This window comes from Panthera onca, chromosome C2 (genome assembly GCF_046562875.1).
Source record: "Panthera onca isolate mPanOnc1 chromosome C2, mPanOnc1 haplotype 2, whole genome shotgun sequence".
Classification (NCBI taxonomy): Eukaryota; Metazoa; Chordata; class Mammalia; order Carnivora; family Felidae; genus Panthera; species Panthera onca.
In genome coordinates this window covers 157,649,209-157,674,139 of record NC_138347.1, presented here as the reverse complement: position 1 = coordinate 157,674,139, position 24,931 = coordinate 157,649,209, and the positions used below count along the sequence as shown (strand labels likewise).

Sequence of the window (24,931 nt, the reverse complement as noted above, 5' to 3'; positions counted from 1 at the left end):
AATTCCAGAGGAGGAAGAGAGAGAGAGAAAGGGGCTGAAGGTGCACTTGAACAAATCATACCTGAGAACTTCCCTGATCTGGAGAAGGAAAAAGACATTGAAATCCAAGAGGCACAGAGAACTCCCTTCAGACGTAACTTGAAACGATCTTCTGCGTGACATATCATAGTGAAACTGGCAAAATACAAGGATAAAGAGAAAATTTTGAAAGCAGCTAGGGATAAACACACTCTAACATACAAAGGGAGACCAATAAGACTAGTGACGGATCTATCTACTGAAACTTGGCAGGCCAGAAAGGAATGGCAGGAAATCTTCAATGTGACGAACAGAAAAAAATATGCAGCCGAGAATCCTTTATCCAGGAAGTCTGTCATTCAGAATAGAAGGAGAGAGAAAGGTCTTCCCAAACAAACAAAAACTGAAGGAATTCATCACCACTAAACCATCCCTACAAGAGATCCTAAGGAGGATTCTGTGAGTGAAATGTTGCAAGAACCACAAAGTACCAGAGACATCACTACAAGCATGAAACCTACAGACATCACAATGACTCTAAATCCATATCTTTCAATAATAACAATGAATGTAAATGGACTAAATGCTTCAACCAAAAGACATAGGGTATCAGAATGGATAAAAAAACAAGACCCATCTATTTGCTGTCTACAAGAGACTCATTTTAGACCTGAGACACCTTCAAATTGAAACTGAGGGGATGGAGAAGTATCTATCATGCTACTGGAAGTCAAAAGAAAGGTGGAGTAGCCATACTTATATCAGACAAACTAGACTTTAAACTAAAGGCTGTAACAAGAGATGAAGAAGTGCATTATATAATAATTACAGGGTCTATCCATCAGGAAGAGCTAACAATTATAAATGTCTATGAGCCAAATATGGAAGCCCCCAAATATATATAAAACAATTCATCACAAACATAAGCAACCTTATTGATAAGAATGTGGTAATTGCAGGGGACTTTAATACTCCACTTACAGCATTGGATAGATCATCTAGACACAGGATCAATAAAGAAACAAGGGCCCTGAATGATACATTGGATCAGATGGACTTGACAGATATTAGAACTCTGCATCCCTAAGCAACAGAATATACTTTCCTCTCGAGTGCACGTGGAACATTCTCCAAGATAGATCACATACTGGGTCACAAAAGAGCCCTTCATGAGTATAAAAGAATTGAGATCGTACCATGCACACTTTCAGACCACAATGCTATGAAGCTTGAAATCAATCACAAGAAAAAGTCTGTAAAGAACACCCTGCTAAAGGATGAATGGGTCAACCAGGCAATTAGAGAAGAAATTAAAAAATATATGGAAACAAATGAAAATCAAAATACAACAATCCAAATGCTTTGGGATGCAGTGAAGGCAGTCCTGAGAGGAAAATACATTGCAATCCAGGCCTATCTCAAGAAACAAGAAAAATCCCAAATACAAAATCTAACAGCACACCTAAACGAAATAGAAGCAGAACAGCAAAGACACCCTAAACCCAGCAGAAGAAGAGAAATAATAAAGATCAGAGCAGAAATAAACAATATAGAATCTAAAAAAAACAGTAGAGCAGACCAATGAAACCAAGAGTTGGTTTTTTGAAAAAATAAACAAAATTGATAAACCTCTGGCCAGGCTTCTCAAAAAGAAAAGGGAGATGACCCAAATAGATAAAATCATGAATGAAAATGGAATTATTACAACCAGTCCCTCAGAAACACATGCAATTATCAGGGAATACTATGAAAAATCATATGCCAACGAACTGGACAACCTGGAAGAAATGGACAAATTCCTAAGCACCACATACTTCCAAAACCCAAAGTTACCTAGTGTTGTTGTCATTTTGATATTAGGATGGATTGTACATATCCATAAATGGGGTCTTGTTTTGCTTTTTTTTTAAATCTTACAATGCGTAATGAAATGTTCTCCATGTTAATATAGTTGCATCCGTACCCTAGTGTTGATGGTTCTGTTGTATGGCTGTGACACGTAAATACTTTATGTGTTTCGCCAGTGTCCTCTTGTTGGACTTTCAGGTTGTATATGTTGTGTCTTTTTTATTTCTTTTCCATAACTAAACACAAAGTAAATGAGAAAGAGAGAGAGGAAAAAAAGGAAGTTGTAATGACTTCCACTGTATATATATTCTATTTTATTGTCTCCTTGGCATGAATTCCTAGAAATGGCGTTGTTGTGTTGAATGGTAAGCGTATTTCATATTATTTTCCATACTGCCACTCTGCTTTCTGGAAAGATGGCATCAAAGTACAACATCTGTCAGCTGTGTGTGAAAATGCCCGATTTTCTACACCTGTGCCAGAACTAGGTTCCGTCCACCTTTCAGCTTCAGCAAACCTGAAAAGGGAAAGGCATCTTATACTTGCTTTACATTTCTTTTATTGGTATGTTTGAACATCTCCTCAAAGTGTGTGTTGGCTGCTTCTATTTCTTCTTTTGTGACTTGTGATTTCAGGTTTCGTATTTCTTTGTTGATTTGTAGGAACTCTTTGGATGTCAGAGATGGTGACACTTTTGTCTGTAGGATCTTGGAAATCTTGTGAAGGTTGTGTCGAGTCATGAAGGGCATATAGTAGCTCAAATGAGAATAATCAGTGAGCAAATATTTTTTATGTATTTCTTGCTGGTGCTCATACACGTGTTTAGAACTGAAACCTGCATTTAGTGTCTCAGAAAGAGTGTTGTGTGGTCTGGAAGTTGTGAACACAGTGGGCCTTTTATACCGACATTAGGCGATGCGCAAATGCCAGGAAACTGACACCTTTGACGTGTGTCCACACACACCCTGCTGAACTGTGGATTGTGCCCTGAGCCTAACCATTCCTTTTCAGCTTGGCTCTTTACTTCCTCTTTCCCATGTTCCAGGTCAGAGACCTCACAGTTATCTGTGGACCTTTTCCGAGTTGAAGGCTACCGGTTGTCAGCCTCCCTTCCCAGAAGGTTAATCCCGCCTCCTCAGGCTGCCCTGCCCCAGACGGTTTCTGCTATTGTTTCAGGCCTCCTGTTGGAATGATCTGATGCTTCCGCTGTAAGACTGTGAGCTCCCTAGAAGCAAGATGGGGACCTTACTTACTTTTGTACCTTCAGACTCTTATCACAGCATGACTGAAAATAAGCATGTCATAAATGTTCGTTGTATTTGATCTTTCCGTTTAAAAGGTGACGATGCGTAAGCCTCTGTAGTGTACTGGTACATTAACCATTTTCCTCAACTTTTTGTTCTGAAAAATTCCAGAAGTTCAGGAGAGTTGAAAGAATATTCATATTCTGCCCCCTAAATCTACCTATGGAGATTCATCTCACTCCGACACGTGGCTGATTCTCTGCTCAGAAACCAACAGTGGCTCCATTCTGGGCATTGGAGCAGATGTGAACTGTAGCATTCCTTATCCTTAAATGGTCACAGCTCACAAAATGTTGCCCTCTCTGCTCTGGTCCTGCTCTGTCTGCTCTGTCTATTCTTAATGTCATTGATTTTACACATTATTTCCCTCTGTAGAACATGCCTCTTTTTCTTGATGGAAACTTTGGCACATTAAGTGTTCTGAGTTCCTATAGCTCTAATGGCTAATTTTTATCATTCTTTCATTCTGTAGAGTTCCCGACCACATTACTAGCTGTTAGGAGGTGAGTGCTGAGGCCCGTTTTGATCTTGTTACCTTCATAGATTCTGGCACGCCCGCTTTGGATTTGGCTGTTATTTTATAATAGCATTCCTGAAGCATTTGTGCCATGATGTGAATCCAGCATTGATTTATAATACCTATGTTGCCCCAAAACTTACGCTGTGTTGGAGTAAGAGAAAAACTTATCAGTCTAAGCCAGATAACCTAGGTCTGTTTGATCTGCTTGTTGCAAGATCATAATTCACCCTAAAGAACGGAAGGCTGTTCTGTGGTGTTGGTCACTCCTTTTGTGATTATTCCCAAGAACTGATTTGCACTTGTACTTTGGAGTCATTAAAACCCACGTCAAGTACAAAGTTAGAATAAGTAAGTCTAAAGTCTGGAAATTGTCTCTGCTGTGAATCACTGGGTTAGAGAGATTCACACGAGAAACATTTTAGAGGGAGGCCATTAGGCCTTAGTGACTGATGCCATTTGTGGACATCCAAGTTGACCAGAGTACTTTTCAAGCGTGGAAATGGAGATAAAGATGATATTCCTGAGAAAGAGAAACTAGGAAGGGAAGCTGATACCGGGGACTTCAACTCCATACCTAAGCATGAACTCGGACCAGGTCAATTCCCTGCTCTTACTGAACTGATCACTCCCATCGCTTATTTGACAAAGCCCCGTTCCTTTGTAGTCATGGTCCCTGGTTAGATACCTGCTCATTCCCATCCTCCACCCCCCACCCCTACACACACAAGTGGTGCTGTAGCCACACCTCATCACTTGTGTGTCTCTGATTCTGTTGGCTATTTTTCCTCTCTATTTTGTACAGGAATACTGTTTCTTCTACGTAGAATGCCATCCAAGTCTCGCCAGCAAATTCCTGTTCATTCCTCTAAACCCTGTTCGGGTGTCAGATCTTTTGTAAATACTTTCTACCTCTTCCTGTGTGACAGTGTATTTCACACGTTTTGTCCTTCCCTTATCTGATGTCCTCCCTGCCGTGTTCTGAGCTGCTTACGGGAAAGGATGATGTTCCCCCTGACTTTGTATGGGCCTGGCTCGCACTTGTGCTTTGAGCCATTGGTTGAGCCTGTCTCATATCCATCTGGATCATGAGAAATTTTCCTTTGTCCTGGGACCCAGAATTAGGTGTAATTAAGAGAAAATACAAATACGTTTTTTATATGTTTCCATATATTTCACTTTTCCATTATAACCCATGTGCTTTTTATTTTATTTTAATTTCAGCACATTTGTAAAAGATGAAAGTGACCTTATCAGCTTTGGATACTTGTGAGAGTTCCTTCACACCTTTGGTGGTCCTAGAACTTGCGCAGGATGTCAAAGAAGAAACCAAAGAATGGCTGAAAAACAGAATTATCTCTAAAAAGGAAGATGGAGGCAAGTAAAACAAATATTACTCAGACTTAGTCATGATCAGTGACTAAAAATGTATTTTCAAATGTTTTACAGTTTTTTCCTTGATATATTTCTAAAATTAATATCCATTTCTTTGCTCTTTATGATTTATCTGGACTTGAAAGGGAATCTAAGTCAGCATTAGACTGTAAGCAGCACGGATGTGATTTTGCTCACAGCTATAAATGCTGTGCCTAGTACACTGCCTGGTGCACAGTAGGTCAATATTTATCAGATGAGTGGACAAGTATCTATCTGTGTGTCAGGTATGGTGCTGAGAGAGAGATTAACACGGTCCCTGCCTGAAAGAACGTTACTGTTACTGTCACTGTCGGTGTAAGGAGACTGAACGTGGCTTTCTGGAAACTGAAGTAACGGAACAACAGCAACAAAAACAAAACGAGCTGTTACAAAGCAGTGCACGATAGTTCGGAGTGAATTGTTTGTAAACTAGCTGGAAGAGGAAAGGGAAGAAAGAGGAGGCCCTTGGTGATGCTTTTCAGGACGGAAAGGGATGACTTTATAGGAGAAGCCAAAGTTTAGCCCTCTCCCAAAGGGCAAAAGGGGGTCTACGTCTGGGGGAAAGAGTGGAGGACATTTTACATGAGGAAACGCTTCATAAAACTGTACAGAACAATACCTAAAACTTCACCAAGTCTCCAAACACTTGAATACAACTTAGACTTTTTTTTTTTTTTAAGATTTTGACTGTAAACTGAAGTGCTTTCTTAAAAATAAAACCTTGAATCAAAGTGGGATTTTTGATTTTTGGGAAACAACTAAGCCAAAAGAAAACTTGAAAACGAGAGTACCTGCTTACTAAAATCAGAGGTGTTTCACTGGATTGGAGTTTGTTCGTTCATTCGTTCTTTCTTTAAATGTTTATTTTTTTTTTAAATTTTTTTTTTTAAACGTTTATTTATTTTTGAGACAGAGAGAGACAGAGCATGAACAGGGGAGGAGCAGAGAGAGAGGGAGACACAGAATCTGAAACAGGTTCCAGGCTCTGAGCGGTCAGCACAGAGCCCGACGCGGGGCTCGAACCCACGGACTGTGAGATCATGACCTGAGCCGAAGTCGGATGCTTAACCGACCGAGCCACCCAGGTGCCCCTAAATGTTTATTTATTTTTGAGAGAGAGAGAGAGAGAGAGACAGAGTGTGAGAGGGGAAGGGGTAGATAGAGAGGGAGACAAATCTGAAGTGGGTCCAGGCTTTGAGCTGTCAGCACAGACCCTGAAGTGGACTCGAACCCATGAACCGTGAGATCGTGACCTGAGCGGAAGTTGGACGCTTAACTGACTGAGCCCCCCAGGCGCCCCTGGGTCCCTTCTTTGAAATTCCTGTGATGGAAGAGCTTTTGTTGTGCCTAAGAGTGAGGGACTTTTGTGTATTCCCAGTCTTCTCTGTTCCTTGTGTGGAACAGACACACAAAGACACACAAGAATGGGGAAGCAGCGGGCATCTTTCTACTGTTGGGAAAGCAATAAAGGAACATTCCAAAAAAGTATCCTCATCTTTCAGGTAAGGGTAGTAGGTTTAACACTCATGTTTACTTTTACTCTCTTCTAAACTCCTATTGAAATGACAATAAAAGGATCTTTTAAAAAAGATAATAAGTCCAGGTTGACAAAGAAGAAAGGAAAGAATATAACAGCAGCACCATTTTGGAAGCTGGAAAACAGGTGGATGAGTGGTGAATAACTTCTCAGATTTGAAAAAGCCAAAGCTGAAGCTGGCAGGGGTACAAGTTGAGGTACAGTTTGGTTTATACTGCAGACTGAAGACTTCTAAAGACTTAGGTATTAGTGACTGTAGAGACCTGTGGAGGCAGAAATAAGTGCTACCAAGAAAAAGGAAAAAGAATCTACCAAGATCCATTTAAGAAATAGTTAGCTCCCCTGATCCCTTCTGTATTCTACCATCGGAGCAGAAGAGTGTGAATTATTCTGTGCAGAGGGTCAGATGCTTGGATATTTTAATGGGGGATTTATGCACAGTTGAAAACAGAGATTCTGTACTGAAAATAGGATAATAACTGAGTATTATTACCCCTGTCCTCCACCCCACGAATCTCATACCTAATTTAGTATCCAAAATATTAGCTAGAATCAATCATCTAGGAAGCAGATTGAATACTCTTTCCTGGGGACTCTGACCAGAGTCAGAGTCAAAGACAAAACAACCAAAGGCAAAATAACCCAAGGTGCAGAAATCAGAGAGTTGCCCATGGAAAATGACCTGGCCAGATGACTGTGCATGGAAGGCCATCTTTAATGAACTCCATCTAAACCTTCAGAGGTTCACTGTACCCTGTTGGGACACCTTTCTTAAACATGCGCATACAATAAAAGATCACCAAACATCCGAGGAAAATCCCTAACATGAAAGAGAAAGCTAAGCTAAAACAAGCAGACAAAAACAGCAAACTCTGCAGAAGAAGAAAACCAAGAGGAAATTAAAAACTCAACTCTCAGTTATGAGAAGGTAGAACATTCTATAAATCAAGAGTCGGATGCTGTAAAATATTCATTTAGGAAAAAAGCTCTTAGAGAGTGGAGATATGAAAGCAAAGTTTAAAAACTCAAAGGGTTAGAAAGTAATTTTGATAAAACCTACCAGAAGGTAGAGCAAAAAGTTACAGAATTGGAAAATTTGACAGAGAAAAAATAAGGAAGTTAGAGGACTCGTCCAAGAGGTACACATCTGAATAAAAGGAGTTCTAGAAAGGGAATGGAAGAAAAGGAGAAGAAATCATCTGAGGAAAACTCAAGGTGGATGCCATGCTTTTTCAGCTGGAAAGGGCCCACCTCGTGCCCAGCACTGGAAATGAAGAGGCCTGTCATTGGGAAGTTCTGGAACCCTGGGAATGGAGGAGATACTACAGACTTCCGGAGAAAAAGAGAAAAGGTCACGTACATAATAATAACACGTATATAAGGATCACACTTCGTAGCAGAAACATGGGAAGCTAGAAGGCATTTTCTGGAGGAACTTGACTTATGTGTAGTTCTTATCTATTTGGGAGATGTATTTGAATTGTTAATACATTTTGCTTATATCAAACTAGAAACAATACTTACCTAGAATGTTTTCGTCCTTGAAACTTTCCTGAGATTGTGCTTATCTTTTGTTTTTGAAGGTGCCCAGCTGCTGTTTAGACCATTGTTAAATAAATATGAGAAAGAAACACTAGAAAATCAGAACTTATATCTTGTCGGTGCCTCCAAGATTACATTGTTACTGGGTGCGGAAGCAATGGGTCTGGTAAAAGAGTGTAATGATAACACTATGAGAGCCTTCACGTATGGAACCCGATATAACTTCAAAGATTTCGATGGTGAGTCCCAAGATTGTTTCTGTCAGAATCATTTTATCTCACAAATAAGGTTTTGATGCGTAGATCAGGGGTCAACACACATTTTCAGTAAAAGGCCAAATAGTAAATATTTTAGGCCGTGTGGGCCATACGTCCTCTCGCAGTTACTCAACACTATCCTTGTAAAGCAAAAGCAGCCCTAGACTGTAAGAAATGAATGGGTGCAGCTGTGTTCCACTAAAATTTGCTTATAAAATATGGCCCATGGACCTTACTTTGTGATCCCTGGAATAGATGAACATAAATTAGGGTGACAAATGTAACTTATTACTATTATTCTGTTCTAATTCTTAGAATGGTGTATGTTCACTAGCTTGATACAGAAAAATGTTATAATGAGAAATGCAGCAGTTCCGTATTCTAGAATTGCCATTTCCTGGTAGAGTACCTGGTTCTGTTCTGGCCTCATAGCCCGTTCCAGAAGAGAGTGGTTTCTGGAAAGAACTGAGAAAGCCAAGGTGGCTATGAGGTCAGAGTGGGAGTTGGCTTCAGAATAAACTGGTCCCTTCCAGGGCTTTGGAGTTAGAAGATGTGATTAGGCTTCTTCAAAGTCACTCTGGATTTTTATATCTTTATGCTTTATTAGCATAAATGATAATGGTAAAAAAAAATCACCTCATTTAAGAGGATTTGCTTGTCAAAAAACAGCACTGTTTTCTTATCAGACTGTCTTCCCCCAATTTTATGGGAGGAATATTCAACTCCAGAAGGGAACAACCTGGGCTGAAGAGTTTGAAGGAGGAGAATTTGTCATGTAGGCAAACTTCAGTTCCATCCCTAGTTAGGATAGTGTTAGAATTCTGCTCATTGGCCTTAAATGAGATCAAGCAGGTGTCTGCTGTTTGGATATTTGTACCCTGTTATATAAGAACCAGGACCGTAGTCCCTCGCTCCCCTTAGCTGTGGGCGATACATCCCGAGACTCCCAGTGGATACCTGAGATAGCAGACAGTACTGGGCCCTGTATGGGCTGTGTTTTTTCCTATATGTGCATACCTATGGTAAAGCTTAATTTATGAACCAGGTACAGTAAGAGATCAACAACAACAATACTAAAATAGAACAATGGTAATAATCTGCTGTAAGAAAAATGGCGCAAATGTGGTCTCTCTCGAAGTATCTTACATTACTGTGTGCACTGGTCTTGTGATGATGTGAGATGATTCAGCTCCTGCCTGCTGAGACGACGTGAGGTGAATGAACTAGGCATTGCTACGTGGTATCAGGCTACCACTGACCTTCTGACAATAGGGCAGAAGGCGGGTCATCACCTCTGGACCGTGACTGATGCAGGTAACGAACTGCAAAAAGCAAAACCCTGGATAAGGGGGAGCCATCGTGCAGTGATCGAAGGGTTGTATTATGTGAAGGCAAACGGTAATTTACTCTTATAAAAGGGCGCTTTATGTTCTATTTAATTTAGGAGTTTTATACTTTGCTTATTCCTTGTTGTTATTTATTTATTGTTTATGTCCTCATTTCTATAACCCCAGGTTATTTGAATCTTACTAATTTTATTTTGGCCATCATGAGAAAATAACTGGAAATTTTTTGTCCTCATTTAGATGACAATGATGACTTCCTCACAATGGCAGAATGTCAATTCATTATCAAACATGAACTCGAAAATCTTAGAGCCAGAGATGAAAAGATGATCCCTGGTTACCCCCAGGCAAAGCTGTATCCAGGAAAGTCGCTATGTAAGTCATGCTGTCAGCCACTTCACGGACACGTGTTCTGATGCACTTGTTTTTGCTTAGCGGATGAATAACAAGTTAAAGAAGCTTTGTGTCTTTCTCTTACTGACAAACATACAGAGCTGTGTAATAACATATTCTCATGAACATGCCTTTTGCCATTAGAGCTTCGTCATATTGCACCTTTAGATCAATACGTTTGTTCCGGGTGGTTCCCTGCTTCTGATTTACCAAGACCTCACAGCATTTGGTTTGCTTAAAATTGGGTGTGAACACATACACGTATTACTCAACACGGATTAGCAAAGTTTACATTATGCCCAGATGAGGAGTGAAAATGGGAGCCATTGTCTTTTCCTGGAGCCCTCTTTCCATCTCCTCCCCTTTCAGTGGGTGAGCACATGGGAACAAGGCTTAGGAAGAGTCACAGAGTGACATGATACCTGAATGCACATCAGCAGCTTGCAGTTTTGTGATTTTCTGTCATCCCATCTGAAAGAGAATACTAGTTTGCAGATAAAGTGCTCACTACAGTGTGTAATTCCAGGTCTGCCTCCTCCCCCCACCCCCCAGGGTGGCAAGGCCTCAGAGCATTTTTGCTGCCCAAATACACTTTAAACATATAAGCTACTGTGTTCTGTAGTCGGTTTAATACTACCTTCCAGGCTTCACCCAGCAGGACAGATGCCTGGGAAGCAGTCCACGTTCAAATTTTCCCTGTTGTCGTCAAATATATATTAGAGTTGGTTTGTTCAAACCAAGGTCCAGTCATAGATCACCCATTTTGTATGGTGGTTGTGTCTCTTAACTCTCTTTCTCTTGTTGTGATAAAGTGCACATAACATAAAATTTAAAGATCGAAGATAAAAAATTTAAAGATTTTCACTGGTATTAAATATATTTAGAATATTGTACGTTGTCCTCGCCGTGCCTCTCCATAGCTCCTTCCATCTTGTAAAACTGAAACTCTGTATCCATTACACAATCACTCTGCCTTCTCCCCTGGCCCCCTGCCCAAGCAACCACCATTCTTTCTGTCTTTATGGTTGTGACTACTCAAATAAGTGGAATCATACAGTATTTCTCTCTCTCTGACTGGTTTGTTTCACTTAGCATTGTCTGCTAGGTTCGTCTATGTTGTAGCATATGTTGGAATTTCCTTCTTTTTAAAGACTGAATAGTATTCCTGTGTGTGTGTGTGTGTGTGTGTGTGTGTGTGTGTGTGTATACACGTGTATGCCACGTTTTGCTTGTTTACTCATCCGTCAGTGGACCCTTGGGTTGTCTCCACCTTTTTTCTATTTAGAATAATCCTTTTATGAACATGGGTGTGCAAATATCCCTTCAGGGTCCTGCTTTCAATTATTTTGGGTATATACCCAGAAGTGGAATTTCTGGGTCACATGGTATTGCTATTTTTAATTTTTTGAAGTACCTCTATACTGTTTTCGATAGCAGTTGTGCCATTTTACGTTCCCATCAACAGTACCTAAGGGTTCCAGTCTCTCCACATCCTTCCTCTCCAGCATCTATAGTCTCCTGATTTGTTCATTTTAGCCACTCTGACCGGCGTGAGGTGGTATCTCAGTGTAGTTTTCATTTGTATTTCCCTGATGAGGAGTGCCATTGAGCATCTTTTCATGTGCCTGTTGGCCATCTGGGTGTCTTCTTTAGAGAAGTGTCTATTCATGTCTTCTGCCCGTTTCTTCACTGGATTATATGTTTTTTGGGTGTCGAGTTTGATAAATTCCGTATAGATTTTGGATACTAAGCCTTTATCCGATATGCCATTTGCAAATATCTTCTCCCATTCCATCTGTTGCCTTTTGGTTTTGTTGAATGTTTCCTTCGCTGTACAGAAGCTTTTTATCTTGAGGAGGTCCCAATAGTTCATTTTTGCTTTTTGCTTCCCTTGCCTCTGTAGACACGTCAAGTAAGAAATTGCTGTGGCCGAGGTCAGAGAGGTTTTTTCCTGCTTTCTCCTCTAGGGTTTTGATGGTTTCCTGTCTCACATTCAGGTCCTTCATCCATTTTGAGTTTATTTTTGTGAATAGGGTAAGAAAGTGGTCTAGTTTCAACCTTCTGCATGTTGCTGTCCAGTTCTCCCAGCACCATTTGTTAAAGAGACTGTCTTTTTTCCATTGGATGTTCTTTCCTGCTTTGTCAAAGATGAGTTGGCCATACCATACCAACCATGAGTTGGCCCATAGTTTGTGGGTCTAGTTCTGGGGTTTCTATTCTATTCCATTGGTCTATGTGTCTGTTTTTGTGCCAATACCATGCTGTCTTGCTGATTACAGCTTTGTAGTAGAGGCTAAAGTCTGGGATTGTGATGCCTCCCACTTTGGTTTTCTAACATTACTTTGGCTATTTGGGGTCTTTTGTGGTTCCATACAAATTTTAGGATTGCTTGTTCTAGCTTTGAGAAGAATGCTGGTGCAATTTTGATTGGGATTGCATTGAATGTGTAGATAGCTTTGGGTAGTATTGACATTTTGACCATATTTATTCTTCCAATCCATGAGCACGGAATGTTTTTCCTTTTCTTTGTATCTTCTTCAATTTCCTTCACAAGCTGTCTATAGTTTTTAGCATACAGATCTTTTACATCTTTGGTTAGGTTTATTCCTAGGTATTTTATGGTTCTTGGTGCAATTGTGAATGGGATCAGTTTCTTTGTCTTTCTGTTGCTTCATTATTAGTGTATAAGAATGCAACTGATTTCTGTACATTGATTTCGTATCCTGCAACTTTGCTGAATTCATGTATGAGTTCTAGCAGACTTTTGGTGGAGTCTATCGGGTTTTCCATGTAGAGTATCATGTCATCTGCAAAAAGTGAAAGCCTGACTTCATCTTTGCTAATTTTGATGCCTTTGATTTCCTTTTGTTGTCTGATTGCTGATGCTAGAACTTCCAATGCTATGTTAAACAACAGCGGTGAGAGTGGACATCCCTGTTGTGTTCCTGATCTCAGGGGGAAAGCTCTCAGTTTTTCCCCATTGAGAATGATATTAGCTGTGGGCTTTTCATAAATGGCTTTTATGATGTTTAAGTATGTTCCTTCTATCCCAACTTTCTCAAGGGTTTTTTATTAAGAAAGAATGCTGAATTTTGTCAAATGTTTTTTCTGCATCGATTAACAGGATCATATGGTTATCTTTTCTTTTATTAATGTGATGTATCACGTTGATTGATTTGCAAATACTGAACCAGCCCTGCTGCCCAGGAATGAATCCCACTTGATCGTGGTGAATAATTCTTTTTATATGCTGTGGAATTCGATTTGCTAGTATCTTGTTGAGAATTTTTGCATCCATATTCATCAGGGATATTGGCCTGTAGTTCTCTCTTTTTTTTTTTTTTTTTTTTTTTTTTTGCTGGGTCTCTGTCTGGTTTCGGAATCAAAGTAATGCTGGTTTCATAGAATGAGTCTGGAAGTTTTCCTTCTCTTTCTATTTTTCGGAACAGCTTGAGAAACATAGGTATTATCTCTGCTTTAAATGTCTGGTAGAATTCCCCAGGGAAGCCATCTGGTCCTGGACTCTTATTTGTTGGGAGATTTTTGGTAACTGATTCAATTTCTTCACTGGTTATGGGTCTGTTCAAGTTTTCTATTTCTTCTGTTTGAGTTTTGGAAGTGTGTGGGTGCTTAGGAATTTGTCCATTTCTTCCAGGTTGTCCAGTTTGTTGGCATATAATTTTTCTTAGTATTCTCTGATAACTGCTTATATTTCTGAGGGACTGGTTGTAATAATTCCATTTTCATTCATGATTTTATCTATTTGGGTCATCTCCCTTTTGCTTTTGAGAAGCCTGGCTAGAGGTTTATCAATTTTGTTTATTTTTTCAAAAAACCAACTCTTGGTTTCATTGGTCTGCTCTACTGTTTTTTTAGATTCTATATTGTTTGTTTCTGCTCTGATCTTTATTATTTCTCTTCTTCTGCTGGGTTTAGGGTGTCTTTGCTGTTCTGCTTCTATTTCGTTTAGGTGTGCTGTTAGATTTTGTATTTGGGATTTTTCTTGTTTCTTGAGATAGGCCTGGATTGCAATGTATTTTCCTCTCAGGACTGCCTTCACCGCATCCCAAAGCATTTGGATTGTTGTATTTTGATTTTCATTTGTTTCCATATATTTTTTAATTTCTTCTCTAATTGTCTGGTTGATCCATTCATTCTTTAGTAGGGTGTTCTTTAACCTCCATGCTTTTGGAGGTTTTCCAGACTTTTTCCTGTGGTTGATTTCAAGCTTCATAGCATTGTGGTCTGAAAGTGTGCATGGTACGATCTCAATTCTTTTACACTCTTGAAGGGCTGTTTTGTGACCCAGTATGTGATCTATCTTGGAGAATGTTGCATGTGCACTCGAGAAGAAAGTATATTCTGTTGCTTAGGGATGCAGAGTTCTAAATATATCTGTCAGGTCTGCCTGATCCAATATATCATTCAGGGCCCTTGTTTCTCTTCTGTTACCTTGTTAGCTCTTCCTGATGGATAGGCCCTGTAATTACTATATAATGCCCTTCTTCCTCTCTTGTTACAGCCTTTAATTTAAAGTCTAGTTTGTCTGATATAAGTATGGCTACTCCAGCTTTCTTTTGACTTCCGGTACTATGATAGATAGTTCTCCATCCCCTCACTTTCAATCTGAAGGTGTCCTCAGGTCTAAAAGAGTCTCTTGTAGACAGCAAATAGATGGGTCTTGTTTTTTTTTTTTTTTAATCCATTCTGATACCCTGTGTCTTCTGGTTGGAGCATTTAGTCCATTTACATTCAGTGTTATTATGGAAAGATACGAGTTTAGAGTCATTGTGGTATCTGTAGGTTTCATGCTTGTAGTGATGTCTCTGGTACTTTGTGGTCCTTGCAGCATTTCACTTGCAGATTCCCCCTTAGGATCTCTTGTAGGGCTGGTTTAGTGGTGATGAATTCCTTCAGTTTTTGTTTGGGAAAACCTTTATCTCTCTTTTTCTATACTGAATGACAGACTTGCTGGGTAAAAGATTCTTGGCTGCATATTTTTTCTGTTCATCACATTGAAGATTTCCTGTCATTCCTTTCTGGCCAAGTTTCAGTAGATGGGTTTGCTACTACCCTTATGTATCTACCTTTGAATGATAAGGCCTGTTTATCCCTAGCTGCTTTCATAATTCTCTCTTTATCCTTGTATTTTGCCTATTTCACTATATGTTGTGCAGAAGATTGATTCAAGTTACGTCTGAAGGGAGTTCTCTGTGCCTCTTGGATTTCAGTGCCTGTTTCCTTCCCCAGATCAGGGAAGTTCTTAGCTATGAATTGTTCAAGTACACCTTCAGCCCCTTTCTCTGTCGTTGTCTTCTTCTTCCTCCTCCTCCTCCTCCTCCTCCTCCTCCTCCTCCTCCTCTTCTTCTTCTTCTTCTTCTTCTTCTTCTTCTTCTTCTCTCCTTCTTCTCCTCCTCCTCTTCCTCTTCTTTTTCTCCTTCTCCTCCTTTTCCTCCTCCTCCTCCTCCTCCTCCTCCTTCTTCTGGAATTCCTATGATGTGGATATTGCTCTGTTTGATTGTGTCACTTAGTTCTCTAATTCTCCCCTCGTACTCCTGGATTTTTCTATCCTTTTTTTCAGCTTCCTCTTTTTCCATAATTTTATCTTTTAACTCACCTATTCTCTCCTCTGCCTCTTCAATCTGCACTGTGGCCGCCTCCTTTTTATTTTGCACCTCATTTATAGCATTTTTAAATTCATCCTATTTTTTTAGACCCATGATCTCTGTAGCAACAGATTCTGTGCTGTCCTCTATGCCTTTTTCAAGCCCAGCAATTAATTTTATCATTATTATTCTAAATTCTTGTTCCGTTACATTGCTTGAATCGGTTTTGATCAATTCGCTAGCTGTCGCTAATTCCTGGAATTTCTTTTGAGGAGAATTCTTCCATTTCGTCATTTCTGCTGATTTTCTGTCCCTTGTGCATTTTATTTATTTTTTTTTATTTATTTTTTTTTTTTAATTTTTTTTTTTTCAACGTTTATTTTATTTTTGGGACAGAGAGAGACAGAGCATGAACGGGGGAGGGACAGAGAGAGAGGGAGACACAGAATCGGAAACAGGCTCCAGGCTCCGAGCCATCAGCCCAGAGCCCGACGCGGGGCTCGAACTCACGGACCGTGAGATCGTGACCTGGCTGAAGTCGGACGCTTAACCGACTGCGCCACCCAGGCGCCCCTGTCCCTTGTGCATTTTAAAAGCTTGTTGTGTGCTTTGCATTGGCGAGCACTGCTATATTAAAGGAGGGTCATACCGTGTCCAGGGCCTGGCCCTTCTGGAGGTGTTTTTCTGGAGATTGTTACTTGCTCTCTGTTGTTGTGACTTTGGTTATTTTATTACCCTATTTGTAGTGATATTTTGGACCGTCCAGCAGGTGTGCTTTGATTTGTTCCGTGGAGTAGCCCTGGAAAGGAAAACAGACAAACGGGAGAGAGAAACACGCAAACAAATAACACAAATAAACAAAAACAAAAAAGTAAAGACTAAAGAAGAGGGGGGAGACGGGCCTGATGGAAGAGCACACACAAAGAGAGAAAAAATACACCTTGATTATGCAGAGAGACTAAAAGGCTTAATCCAGAGAGAGAGAAAGGAAAATACAGAAGGGGGCAGGGAAAACCTAACGAAGATTAAGTTACCCAGACAGAGAAACTATGTGGCTTAATTATTCCAAGAGAGAGAAAGGAGCGTAAAGAAGGAGGTGGAGAACGTGTATCGAGACAATGGATTAAACATGCCTGTTCAGAGAGACCAATGAGCAGAGTAACCAGCCTAAGGGACGGAAGAGATAAGGAGGAGAAAGGCGGGGGAGGGGGAGGATATGTCTCTACATGCAGAATTGACCTAGAGTTAATCCAGGCAATGCTGCAGACCTTGTCGGGAATAGCCGTCTGCAGGGTCTAGGGCCCCTCCGGTGGATACGCAGGTACGCAGTGCAAAGGGGCGTGGTTTGGCGTAATCTGGAACCACCCCCACTACTGCGTTGGGGGGGGGGGGGGGCCTGAGGCCCCGCCTTGGTGGGGTTGAGGGGCGAACGGTGATCCCCCAGTCTCTTCTCCACCCAGCGGACCGGAGGACTCCGTTTGAGTCGTCCTCACTGTGCCCCGAGCGCAGATGGGGCGGTCCTTCTCTGTCCGCCGGCTCCCCTGACCCTGCGCTTGGCTAGGATTCAGATCCTGCTCCCTGCGCTCTGGCGCTGGGGAAGCGCCGCTCAGGGTGGCGACGTGTGGTGCCGGTGGCTTTGTCTGTGCCGCTGCACTTCGGGGAGGACGGCCTTCTCCTACTGCAGACTCAGCCACGGCCCTTGCCTCGAGCCCCGGGGTGGTGGTTGCAGGCAGGTTCCGCACTGCCACGCAGCCCTCCAGGGAGGGAACCACCTCCTCCAAGTGCGGACCGAGCCCCTAACGTGCCACCGCACCCAGGCCTGGCTCCCCTCTTCCCTAGGTGCGCGGGGAGCTGGCCCCAGGCTGGAGATAGCCCCGCAGTTAGGGTTCGATCCCTCTCAGTCTCAGCCGCAGGGTCCGGGGTCTTTCTCCTGTCCAGATCCGGTTCGACACTTCCCCAGCCGCCCTTTCTCTTCTCTTTGTCTCTCTGCAGAAGGGGTCCCTCCCCTCCGTGCCCAAAGGCCTTTTTTAAAATCTCCCCCAGTTGGCAGTCGCCCACCTATCTTTTTTCCGGCTTTCCCATTTTCTTCCCAGTAGATTCAGTCTTTTCCGCCCGGGCTCTGGTGTTCAGTCCTTTGGCTTCTACACTTCTTTGTTTGAGAGACACGGGAAGTATGGATTCCCCCTACTTCTCCGCCATGTTGGCTCCTGAGCATCATTTTTTAAAATATTTATTTTATTTTGAGAGAGAGGGAGAGGGAGAGAGAGAATTCCAAGCAGGCCCTGTCCGTGAGCAGGGCATGATCTCACTAACTTTGAGATCATGATCTGAGCTGAAATCAAGAGTTGGATGCTTAACCGACTAAGCCACCCAAGCACTCTGAGCATCTTTTCGTGTTCCTGTTGGCCATCTAGATGTCTTCTTTGGAAAAACGTGTATTCATGTCTTCTGCCCACTTCTTAACTGAATTTTTTTGGGTTTTTTTTTGGGGGGGGGGGGTTGAGTTTGATAAGTTCTTATAGATTTTGGATACTAACCCTTTATCCAGTATGTTATTTGGAAATATCTTCTCCCATTCCATAGGTTGTCTTTTAGTTTTGTTAATTGTTTCCTTTGCTGTACAGAAACTTTTATTTTGATGAGGTCCCAGTAGTTCATTTTTGCTTTTGTTTCCCTTGCCTCCAGTGACGTGTCTAGTAAGAAGTTGCTACAGCCAGTGTCCAAGAAGTTGTTGCCTGCTTTCTCCTCGAGGATTTTGATGGCTTCCTGTCTCACATTTAGGGCTTTCATCCATTTTGAGTTTATTTTTGTGTATGGTCCAGGTTCATTCTTCTGCATGTCGCTGTCCAGTTTTCCCAGCACCACTTGCTGAAGAGACAGTCTTTTTTCCACCTGATATTCTTTCCTGCTTTGTCGAAGGTTAGTTGGCCCTATGTTTGTGGACCCATTTCTAGGTTCTCTGTTCTGTTCCACTGATCTGAGTGTCTGTTTTTGTGCCAGTACCATACTGTGTTGATGATTACAGCTTTGTAATATATAATACAGCTTGAAGTCTGGAATTGTGATACCTCCCATTTTCCTTTTATTTTTCAGGATTTCTTTGTTAGAGATATTTTGTGGTTCCATACATATTTTAGGATTGTTTGTTCTAGTTCTGTAAAAAATGCTGGTGTTATTTTTATAGGGATTGTAGATTGAGTGTGTAGATTGCTCTCAGTAGTAAAGACATTTTAACGATGTTTGTTCTTCCAACCCATGAGCATGTGATTTTTTTTATTTCTTTGTGTCCTGTTCAGTTTCTTTCATATGTGTTCTATAGTTTTCAGAGTACAGATCTTTTACCTCTTTGGTTAGGTTTATTCCTAGGCATCTTATGGTTTTGGTACAGATGTAAATTGGATCGAATCCTTGATTTCTCTTTCTGCCGCTTCATTGTTGATGTATAGAAATGCAACAAATTTCTGTACATTGATTTTGTATCCTGCAACTTTGCTGAATTCATGTATCAGTTCTAGCAATTTTTTGGTGGTGGAGTCTTTCAGGGTTTCTTTTTTTTTAATGTTTATTTATTTATTTAAAGAGAGAAAATGTATGAAAGTGGGGTGAGGGGCAGAGAGAGAATCCCAAATAGGCTCCATGCTGTTTTCACAGAGCCCAGTGTGGGGCTCAAACTCATGAACCGTACGATCATGACCTGAGCCCACAGCAAGAGTTAGCTCGTTAACCGGGTAAGCCACCCAGGTGTCCCTTTCAGGTTTTCTACGTAGAGTATCATGGCATCTGTGAATGGTGGATGTCTGACTTCTTCCTTGCCTGTTTTGATGCTTTTTATTTCTTTTTATCATCCGATTGCTGAGGCTAGGGCCTCTAGTGCTAATAACAGTGGTGAGAGTGTATATCCCTGTCTTGTTCCTGACCTCAGAGGAAAAGCTCTCAATTTTTCCCCATTGAGGATATTAGCTGTGGGTCTTTCTTATATGGCTATTATAATTTTGAGGTATATTCATTCTATCCCTAGTTTGTTGAGGGTTTTTATCAAGAATGGATGCTGTACTTTGTCAAATGCTTTTTCTGCATCTATTGAGAGGATCATATGGTCCTTATCCTTTCTTTTATAAACGTGGTGTATCACATTGGTTTGTGAATATTGAATCGCCCTTGCACCCTAAGAATAAATCCAACTTGATCATGGAGTATGATTCTTTTAATGTACTGTTGGATTTGATTTGCTCCTATTTTGTTGAGAATTTTTGCATCCAGGTTCATTCAGGATATTGGCCTATAATTTGCTGGGGTCTTTGTCAGATTTTGGAATCAAGGTGATGCTGGCCTCGTAGAATGAATTTGGAAGTTTTCCTTCCATTTCTATTTTTTGGAACAGTTTGATAAGAATAGGTATTAACTCTTCTTTAAATGTCTGGTAGAATTCCCCTGGGAAGCCATCTGGCTCTGGATTTTCATCTGTTGGGAGATTTTTGATGAGTGATTTAATTGCTGGTTATGGGTCTGTTCAGATTTTCTATTTCTTCCTGTTTCAGTTTTGGTAGTTTGTGTGTTTCTAGGAATTTGTCAATTTCTTCCAGATTGCCCAGTTTGTTGGCGTATAATTTTTAATAATATTCTCTTATAATTGTTTGTATTTTTCTGATGCTGGTTGTGATCTCTCCTCTTTCATTTGTGATTTTATTTGTTTTGGCCCTTTCTCTTTTATCTTTGATAAGTCTGGCTGGGGGTTTATCCATTTTATTGATACTTTCCAAGAACTAGCTCTTAGTTTTGTTGCTCTGGTCTCCTGGGGTTTTTTTTTTGTTTGTTTGGTTTCCATATTGTTTATTCCTGCTCTAATCTTTATTATTTCCCTTCTTCTGCTGGCTTTGCCCTTTAATTGTTGTTCCTTTTCTACCTCCTTTAGGTGTGCTTTAGGTTTTTTTTTTTTTTTTTTTTTTTTTTTTTTTTTATTTATTTATTTGTGGGACAGAGAGAGACAGAGCATGAACGGGGGAGGGACAGAGAGAGAGGGAGACACAGAATCGGAAACAGGCTCCAGGCTCTGAGCCATCGGCCCAGAGCCTGACGCGGGGCTCGAACTCACGGACCGTGAGATCGTGACCTGGCTGAAGTCGGACGCTTAACCGACTGCGCCACCCAGGCGCCCCGTGCTTTAGGTTTTTTATTTGAGATGTGTCTTGAAGTAGACCCGTATTGCAATATACTTCCCTCTTAGGACCGCCTTTGCTGCATCCTAAAGGTTTTGGACTGTTGTGTTTTCACTTGCATTTGCTTCCATGCATTTTTAAATTTCTTCTTTAATTTTCTGGTTAACCCATTCATTCTTTACTAGGATTTTCTTTAACCTCCATGTATTTGCGCTGTCTCCAAATTTCTTCTTACCTTTGAATTCAAGTTTCATAACTTTGGGGTCTGAAGTTATGCATGATACTATGATCTCAGTCTTTTTTATACTTGTTGAGGGCTGATTTGTGACCCAGTATCTGACCTATTCTGGTGAGTGTTCCATGTACACTTGAAAAGAACATGTAGTTCACTGCTTTAGGATGAAGTGTTCTGAATATATCTATTAAGTCCATCTGGTCAGTGTGTCATTCAAAGCCATTGTTTCCTTGTTGATTTCCTCCTCAGGTGACCTTTCCATTGCTGTAAGTGGGATGTTAAAGTCCCCTATTATTTTTGTATTGTTATCAGTGAGTTTCTTTTTGTTTGTTATTGATTGATTTATATATTTGGGTGTTTCCACGTTGGTGGCATAAATATTTATAATTATTATTCTTGTTGGGTAGACCCCTTTGTTATGATACAGTGCCCTTCTCTGTCACTTGTTACAGTTTTTGGTTTAAAATCTAGTTTGTCGGATATAAGTGTGGCTGCTCCATCTTTCTTTTGACGTCCGTTAGGATTATAAATCGTTCTCCATCCTCTCACCTTGAGTCTGCAGGTATCTTTAGATCTAAAATGAGTTTCTTGTAGGCAATATATTGAGGGGTCTTGTTTTTTTTTTTTATCCATTCTAATACTCTCTTTCTTTTGATGAGAGCGTGTAGTCCATTTATATTCAGGGTGATTATGTATATAATATATATAATTATATATTCAGGGTGAATATATAATATTCATTATACATATATAATATATAATATTACTTATATATGTATACACACACACACATATATTTACATATATAAATTTAGTGTTATTGTATTACCTATAAAGTTGGTGTTTCTGGAGTTTTTCTCTTTCCTTCCTAGTCTTTGTTGCTTTTGGTCTTTCTTTCCCACTCAAAAAGTCCCCTTTAATATTTCTTGCAGGGCTAGATTAGTGGTCATGGTCTCCTTTAGTTTCTGTTTGTGTGGGAACCTTTATATCTTTTTCTATTCTGAATGGCAGCCTTGCTGGATAAAGTATTCTTGGCTGCATATTTTTCCCATCTAGCACATTGAATATGTCATGCCACTCCCTTCTGGCCTGCTAGGTTTCTATGGAGATATCTACTGCTATGCTGATTTGTCTTTCCTTGTAAGTTACAGATTGCTTTTCCCTTTCTACTTTCATGATTCTTTCCTTATCTCTGTATTGTGTAAATTTTACTACAACATGTCTTGGTGTTGACCTACTTTTATGATTTTGATGGGAGTTCTCTGTGCCTCCTGGATTTGGATGTCTGTTTCCTTTCCCAGATTAGGGAAGTTTTCAGCTGTAATTTCTCAAATAAACCTTTTGCCCCCTTTCCCCTCTTTTTTTCTTCTGGGATTCCTATGATATGAATATTATTATGCTTTAAGGAGTTGCTGAGTTCCTTAAGTCTATATTTACGATCCAGTGTTTTTCTTCCCCTCTTCTTTTCAGCCTCATATTGTCCATAATTTTATCTTCTATATCGTTGATTCCTTCCTTTGCTTCTTCCATCTTTGTTGTCATTACATTTAGGCTATTTTGCATCTTCGTTCTAGCATTTTTATTTTGGCCTGACTAGTTTTAGGTCTTTTACCTCTGCGGTAAAGGACTCCCTGGTGTCTTCTGTGCTTTTCTCAAGTCCAGCTGGTATCCTTACGGTGGTGGTTTTAAATTCTGGTTCAGGTTTATTACTTATATTTGATTTGATTAGATCCCTGGCTGTGACCTCTTCTAATTCTTTCTTTTGGGACAAATTCCCCCATCTGGGCATTTTGTCTAGGTCTCTGTTTTCTGTGTTTTAGGAAAGCCTGTTATGTTTCCTGCTCCAGAGAGTAATGGCTATATATCAAAGAAGTCATATGCTGCCCAGGGTTTGGCACTTCAGGAGGTGTTTCTGGCGTATGCTGTGTGTACTCTACTGTTGTTTTTTGGCTGTTCTTTACCTCAGGTCAGTTCTCTGCAGCGGGGAGTGTTTGGACCTTGTCCACTGTGTGGTGAGTTTTAATTAGGTGTGTTTTGGTCTACTTCTTAAAAGAAGCCAGATGCCATTTCCCTGAGAGCTGAAGTTTTGCAGCACTTTATGGTCAGTAGATTTGGTGCATGAGGTGGTTTGTGGTGGTCTTGTAGTGGAGGGGCCTGTTGCTGCTCTGACTCTCAGGCACTCTCGCCCTAGTTCAGAAGCACCTTCAGAGTTCAGGGGGTGGGGCTTGGTGTGAGTGACTCAAGCCTCCAACGTGAGGACTGTGATTTTCGCTGAAGTCTGCCTGTGCTGATGGGCAGGGATAAAAATGGCATCAGCCGGCTTTATTGTCCCTGGAGAGGGGAATTCGCACTTACTGCTGTTCAGGAAGCCCTCACAGGGGAGCACACGATCTCCTCTCGTTTGTCCCAGGCTTTCCTCAGACCACTGCCTTCAGCTGGTCTGTTTCCGAGCCATCTGCCCACCCGGTGATGCAGCGCTCCCATCTCAGGCGTGCTGACTGGGTTTCACAATTTCAGATTTTAGGGATTCTACCTGTGCTGATCTTCTAGGGGAGGGTCTTGCCATGCTTTGGCTGGTGCTGGTTTGTCACAGAAGGGCAGTTGCTCAACTGTCCAGGGGCTTAAAGTTTATGCTAAAGCCAGTAAAGAGCACGCATCCAGGTTAGCTGCCCTCAGCAGATGTCTCTCCCGGCTCTCTTGTCCCCGGAGAGGCAATGCTACCTCTCCCAAATGCACTCCAAGAAGAACTGTCTCTCCCAGCGCAACCCAGGAGAACACACTGTCCACTCCCAGGCCTCTGCCCTCCTCCATAGGAGACCTCTAGGTCTGCCAGGCTCCACCTTGGTACAGACTTCTGAAACCTCAGACTTTGAGCTCCACTGCTCACAAAAACTTAGAATAATCAGCCCCTCTTGTTTTCCTTGACAGGGTTTTTGTTGTTCAGTGCCCTGCGTTTTGTTTTCTCTCTCTCTCTCTCTCTCCCCCCTCCTCTCTCCCTGATCTGGACTCTCTTTGCCCTGTGGCACCTGTGATTCTCTTCTCCCCCAGATCAGGTCCCTGCATCTCCTACCTTCTCGGATGTGGTCTCTTTCCTTCCTGTAGTTACTCAGTTTGTTTTCTCAGTCCTCAGATGTATTTCCTGGGTATTCAGTCCTCAGATGCAATTTGATATTTATCTAGATGTTTTCAAGGAATGAGGGTGGCATTGGGTCCTCTCGTACTCCGCCACCTTAACTCCTCCCCCTCACTGTATTTTCATGCCTGAGTAACATTCATTTGTAGGTATGTTTATGTAGTAGGTCTTCTTTATCCATTCATCTGTCGATGGACATTTGGGTTTATTCCTCATTTTGACCATTGCAAATAATGCTATATTGAACAAAGAAGTGCAGGTATCTTTGAATTAGTGTTTTCCTTTTCATCAGGTAACTACCCAGAAATGGAATTGTTGGATTGTATGAAATTGCTATTTCAATTCTTTGAGGAACGTCCATACTGTTTTCCATAGTGGCTGTACCAATTTCCATTTCCATTAGCAGTGCAGTAGGGTTCCTTTTTTACTACCTCCTCACCGATACTTGTTATTTCTTGTCTTTCTGATACTAGCTAATCTGACACACGTGAAGCTATACGTCATTGTGGTTTTCATTTGCATTTCCCTGGTGATTAGTGGTATTGAGCATTTTGTCATGTGTCCATTGGCCATCTGTCTACCTTATTTGGAAAAAAGTTCAGTTCTCTGACCATGTTTTTTAA

The 24,931-nt window shown here is 41.0% G+C and overlaps 1 protein-coding gene across 8 annotated transcripts in view; it reads left to right on the top strand.

Annotated features, from left to right (window-relative positions):
* ANO10 (anoctamin 10) overlaps positions 1 to 24,931 on the top strand; it is a 285,102-nt gene that overhangs the window by 53,547 nt on the left and 206,624 nt on the right. For all 8 annotated transcript variants that reach the window (XR_009611897.2, XM_078432533.2, XM_060638069.3 and 5 more), the window contains exons 2-4: positions 4,912 to 5,064; positions 8,224 to 8,421; positions 10,026 to 10,160. Coding sequence is in view for 7 of the 8 variants with exons in the window: in XM_078432533.2 (XP_078288659.1) it covers positions 4,926 to 5,064; positions 8,224 to 8,421; positions 10,026 to 10,160 (472 nt within the window). In the remaining variant the exon portion in view is untranslated. The remainder of the gene's footprint in view (positions 1 to 4,911; positions 5,065 to 8,223; positions 8,422 to 10,025; positions 10,161 to 24,931) is intronic.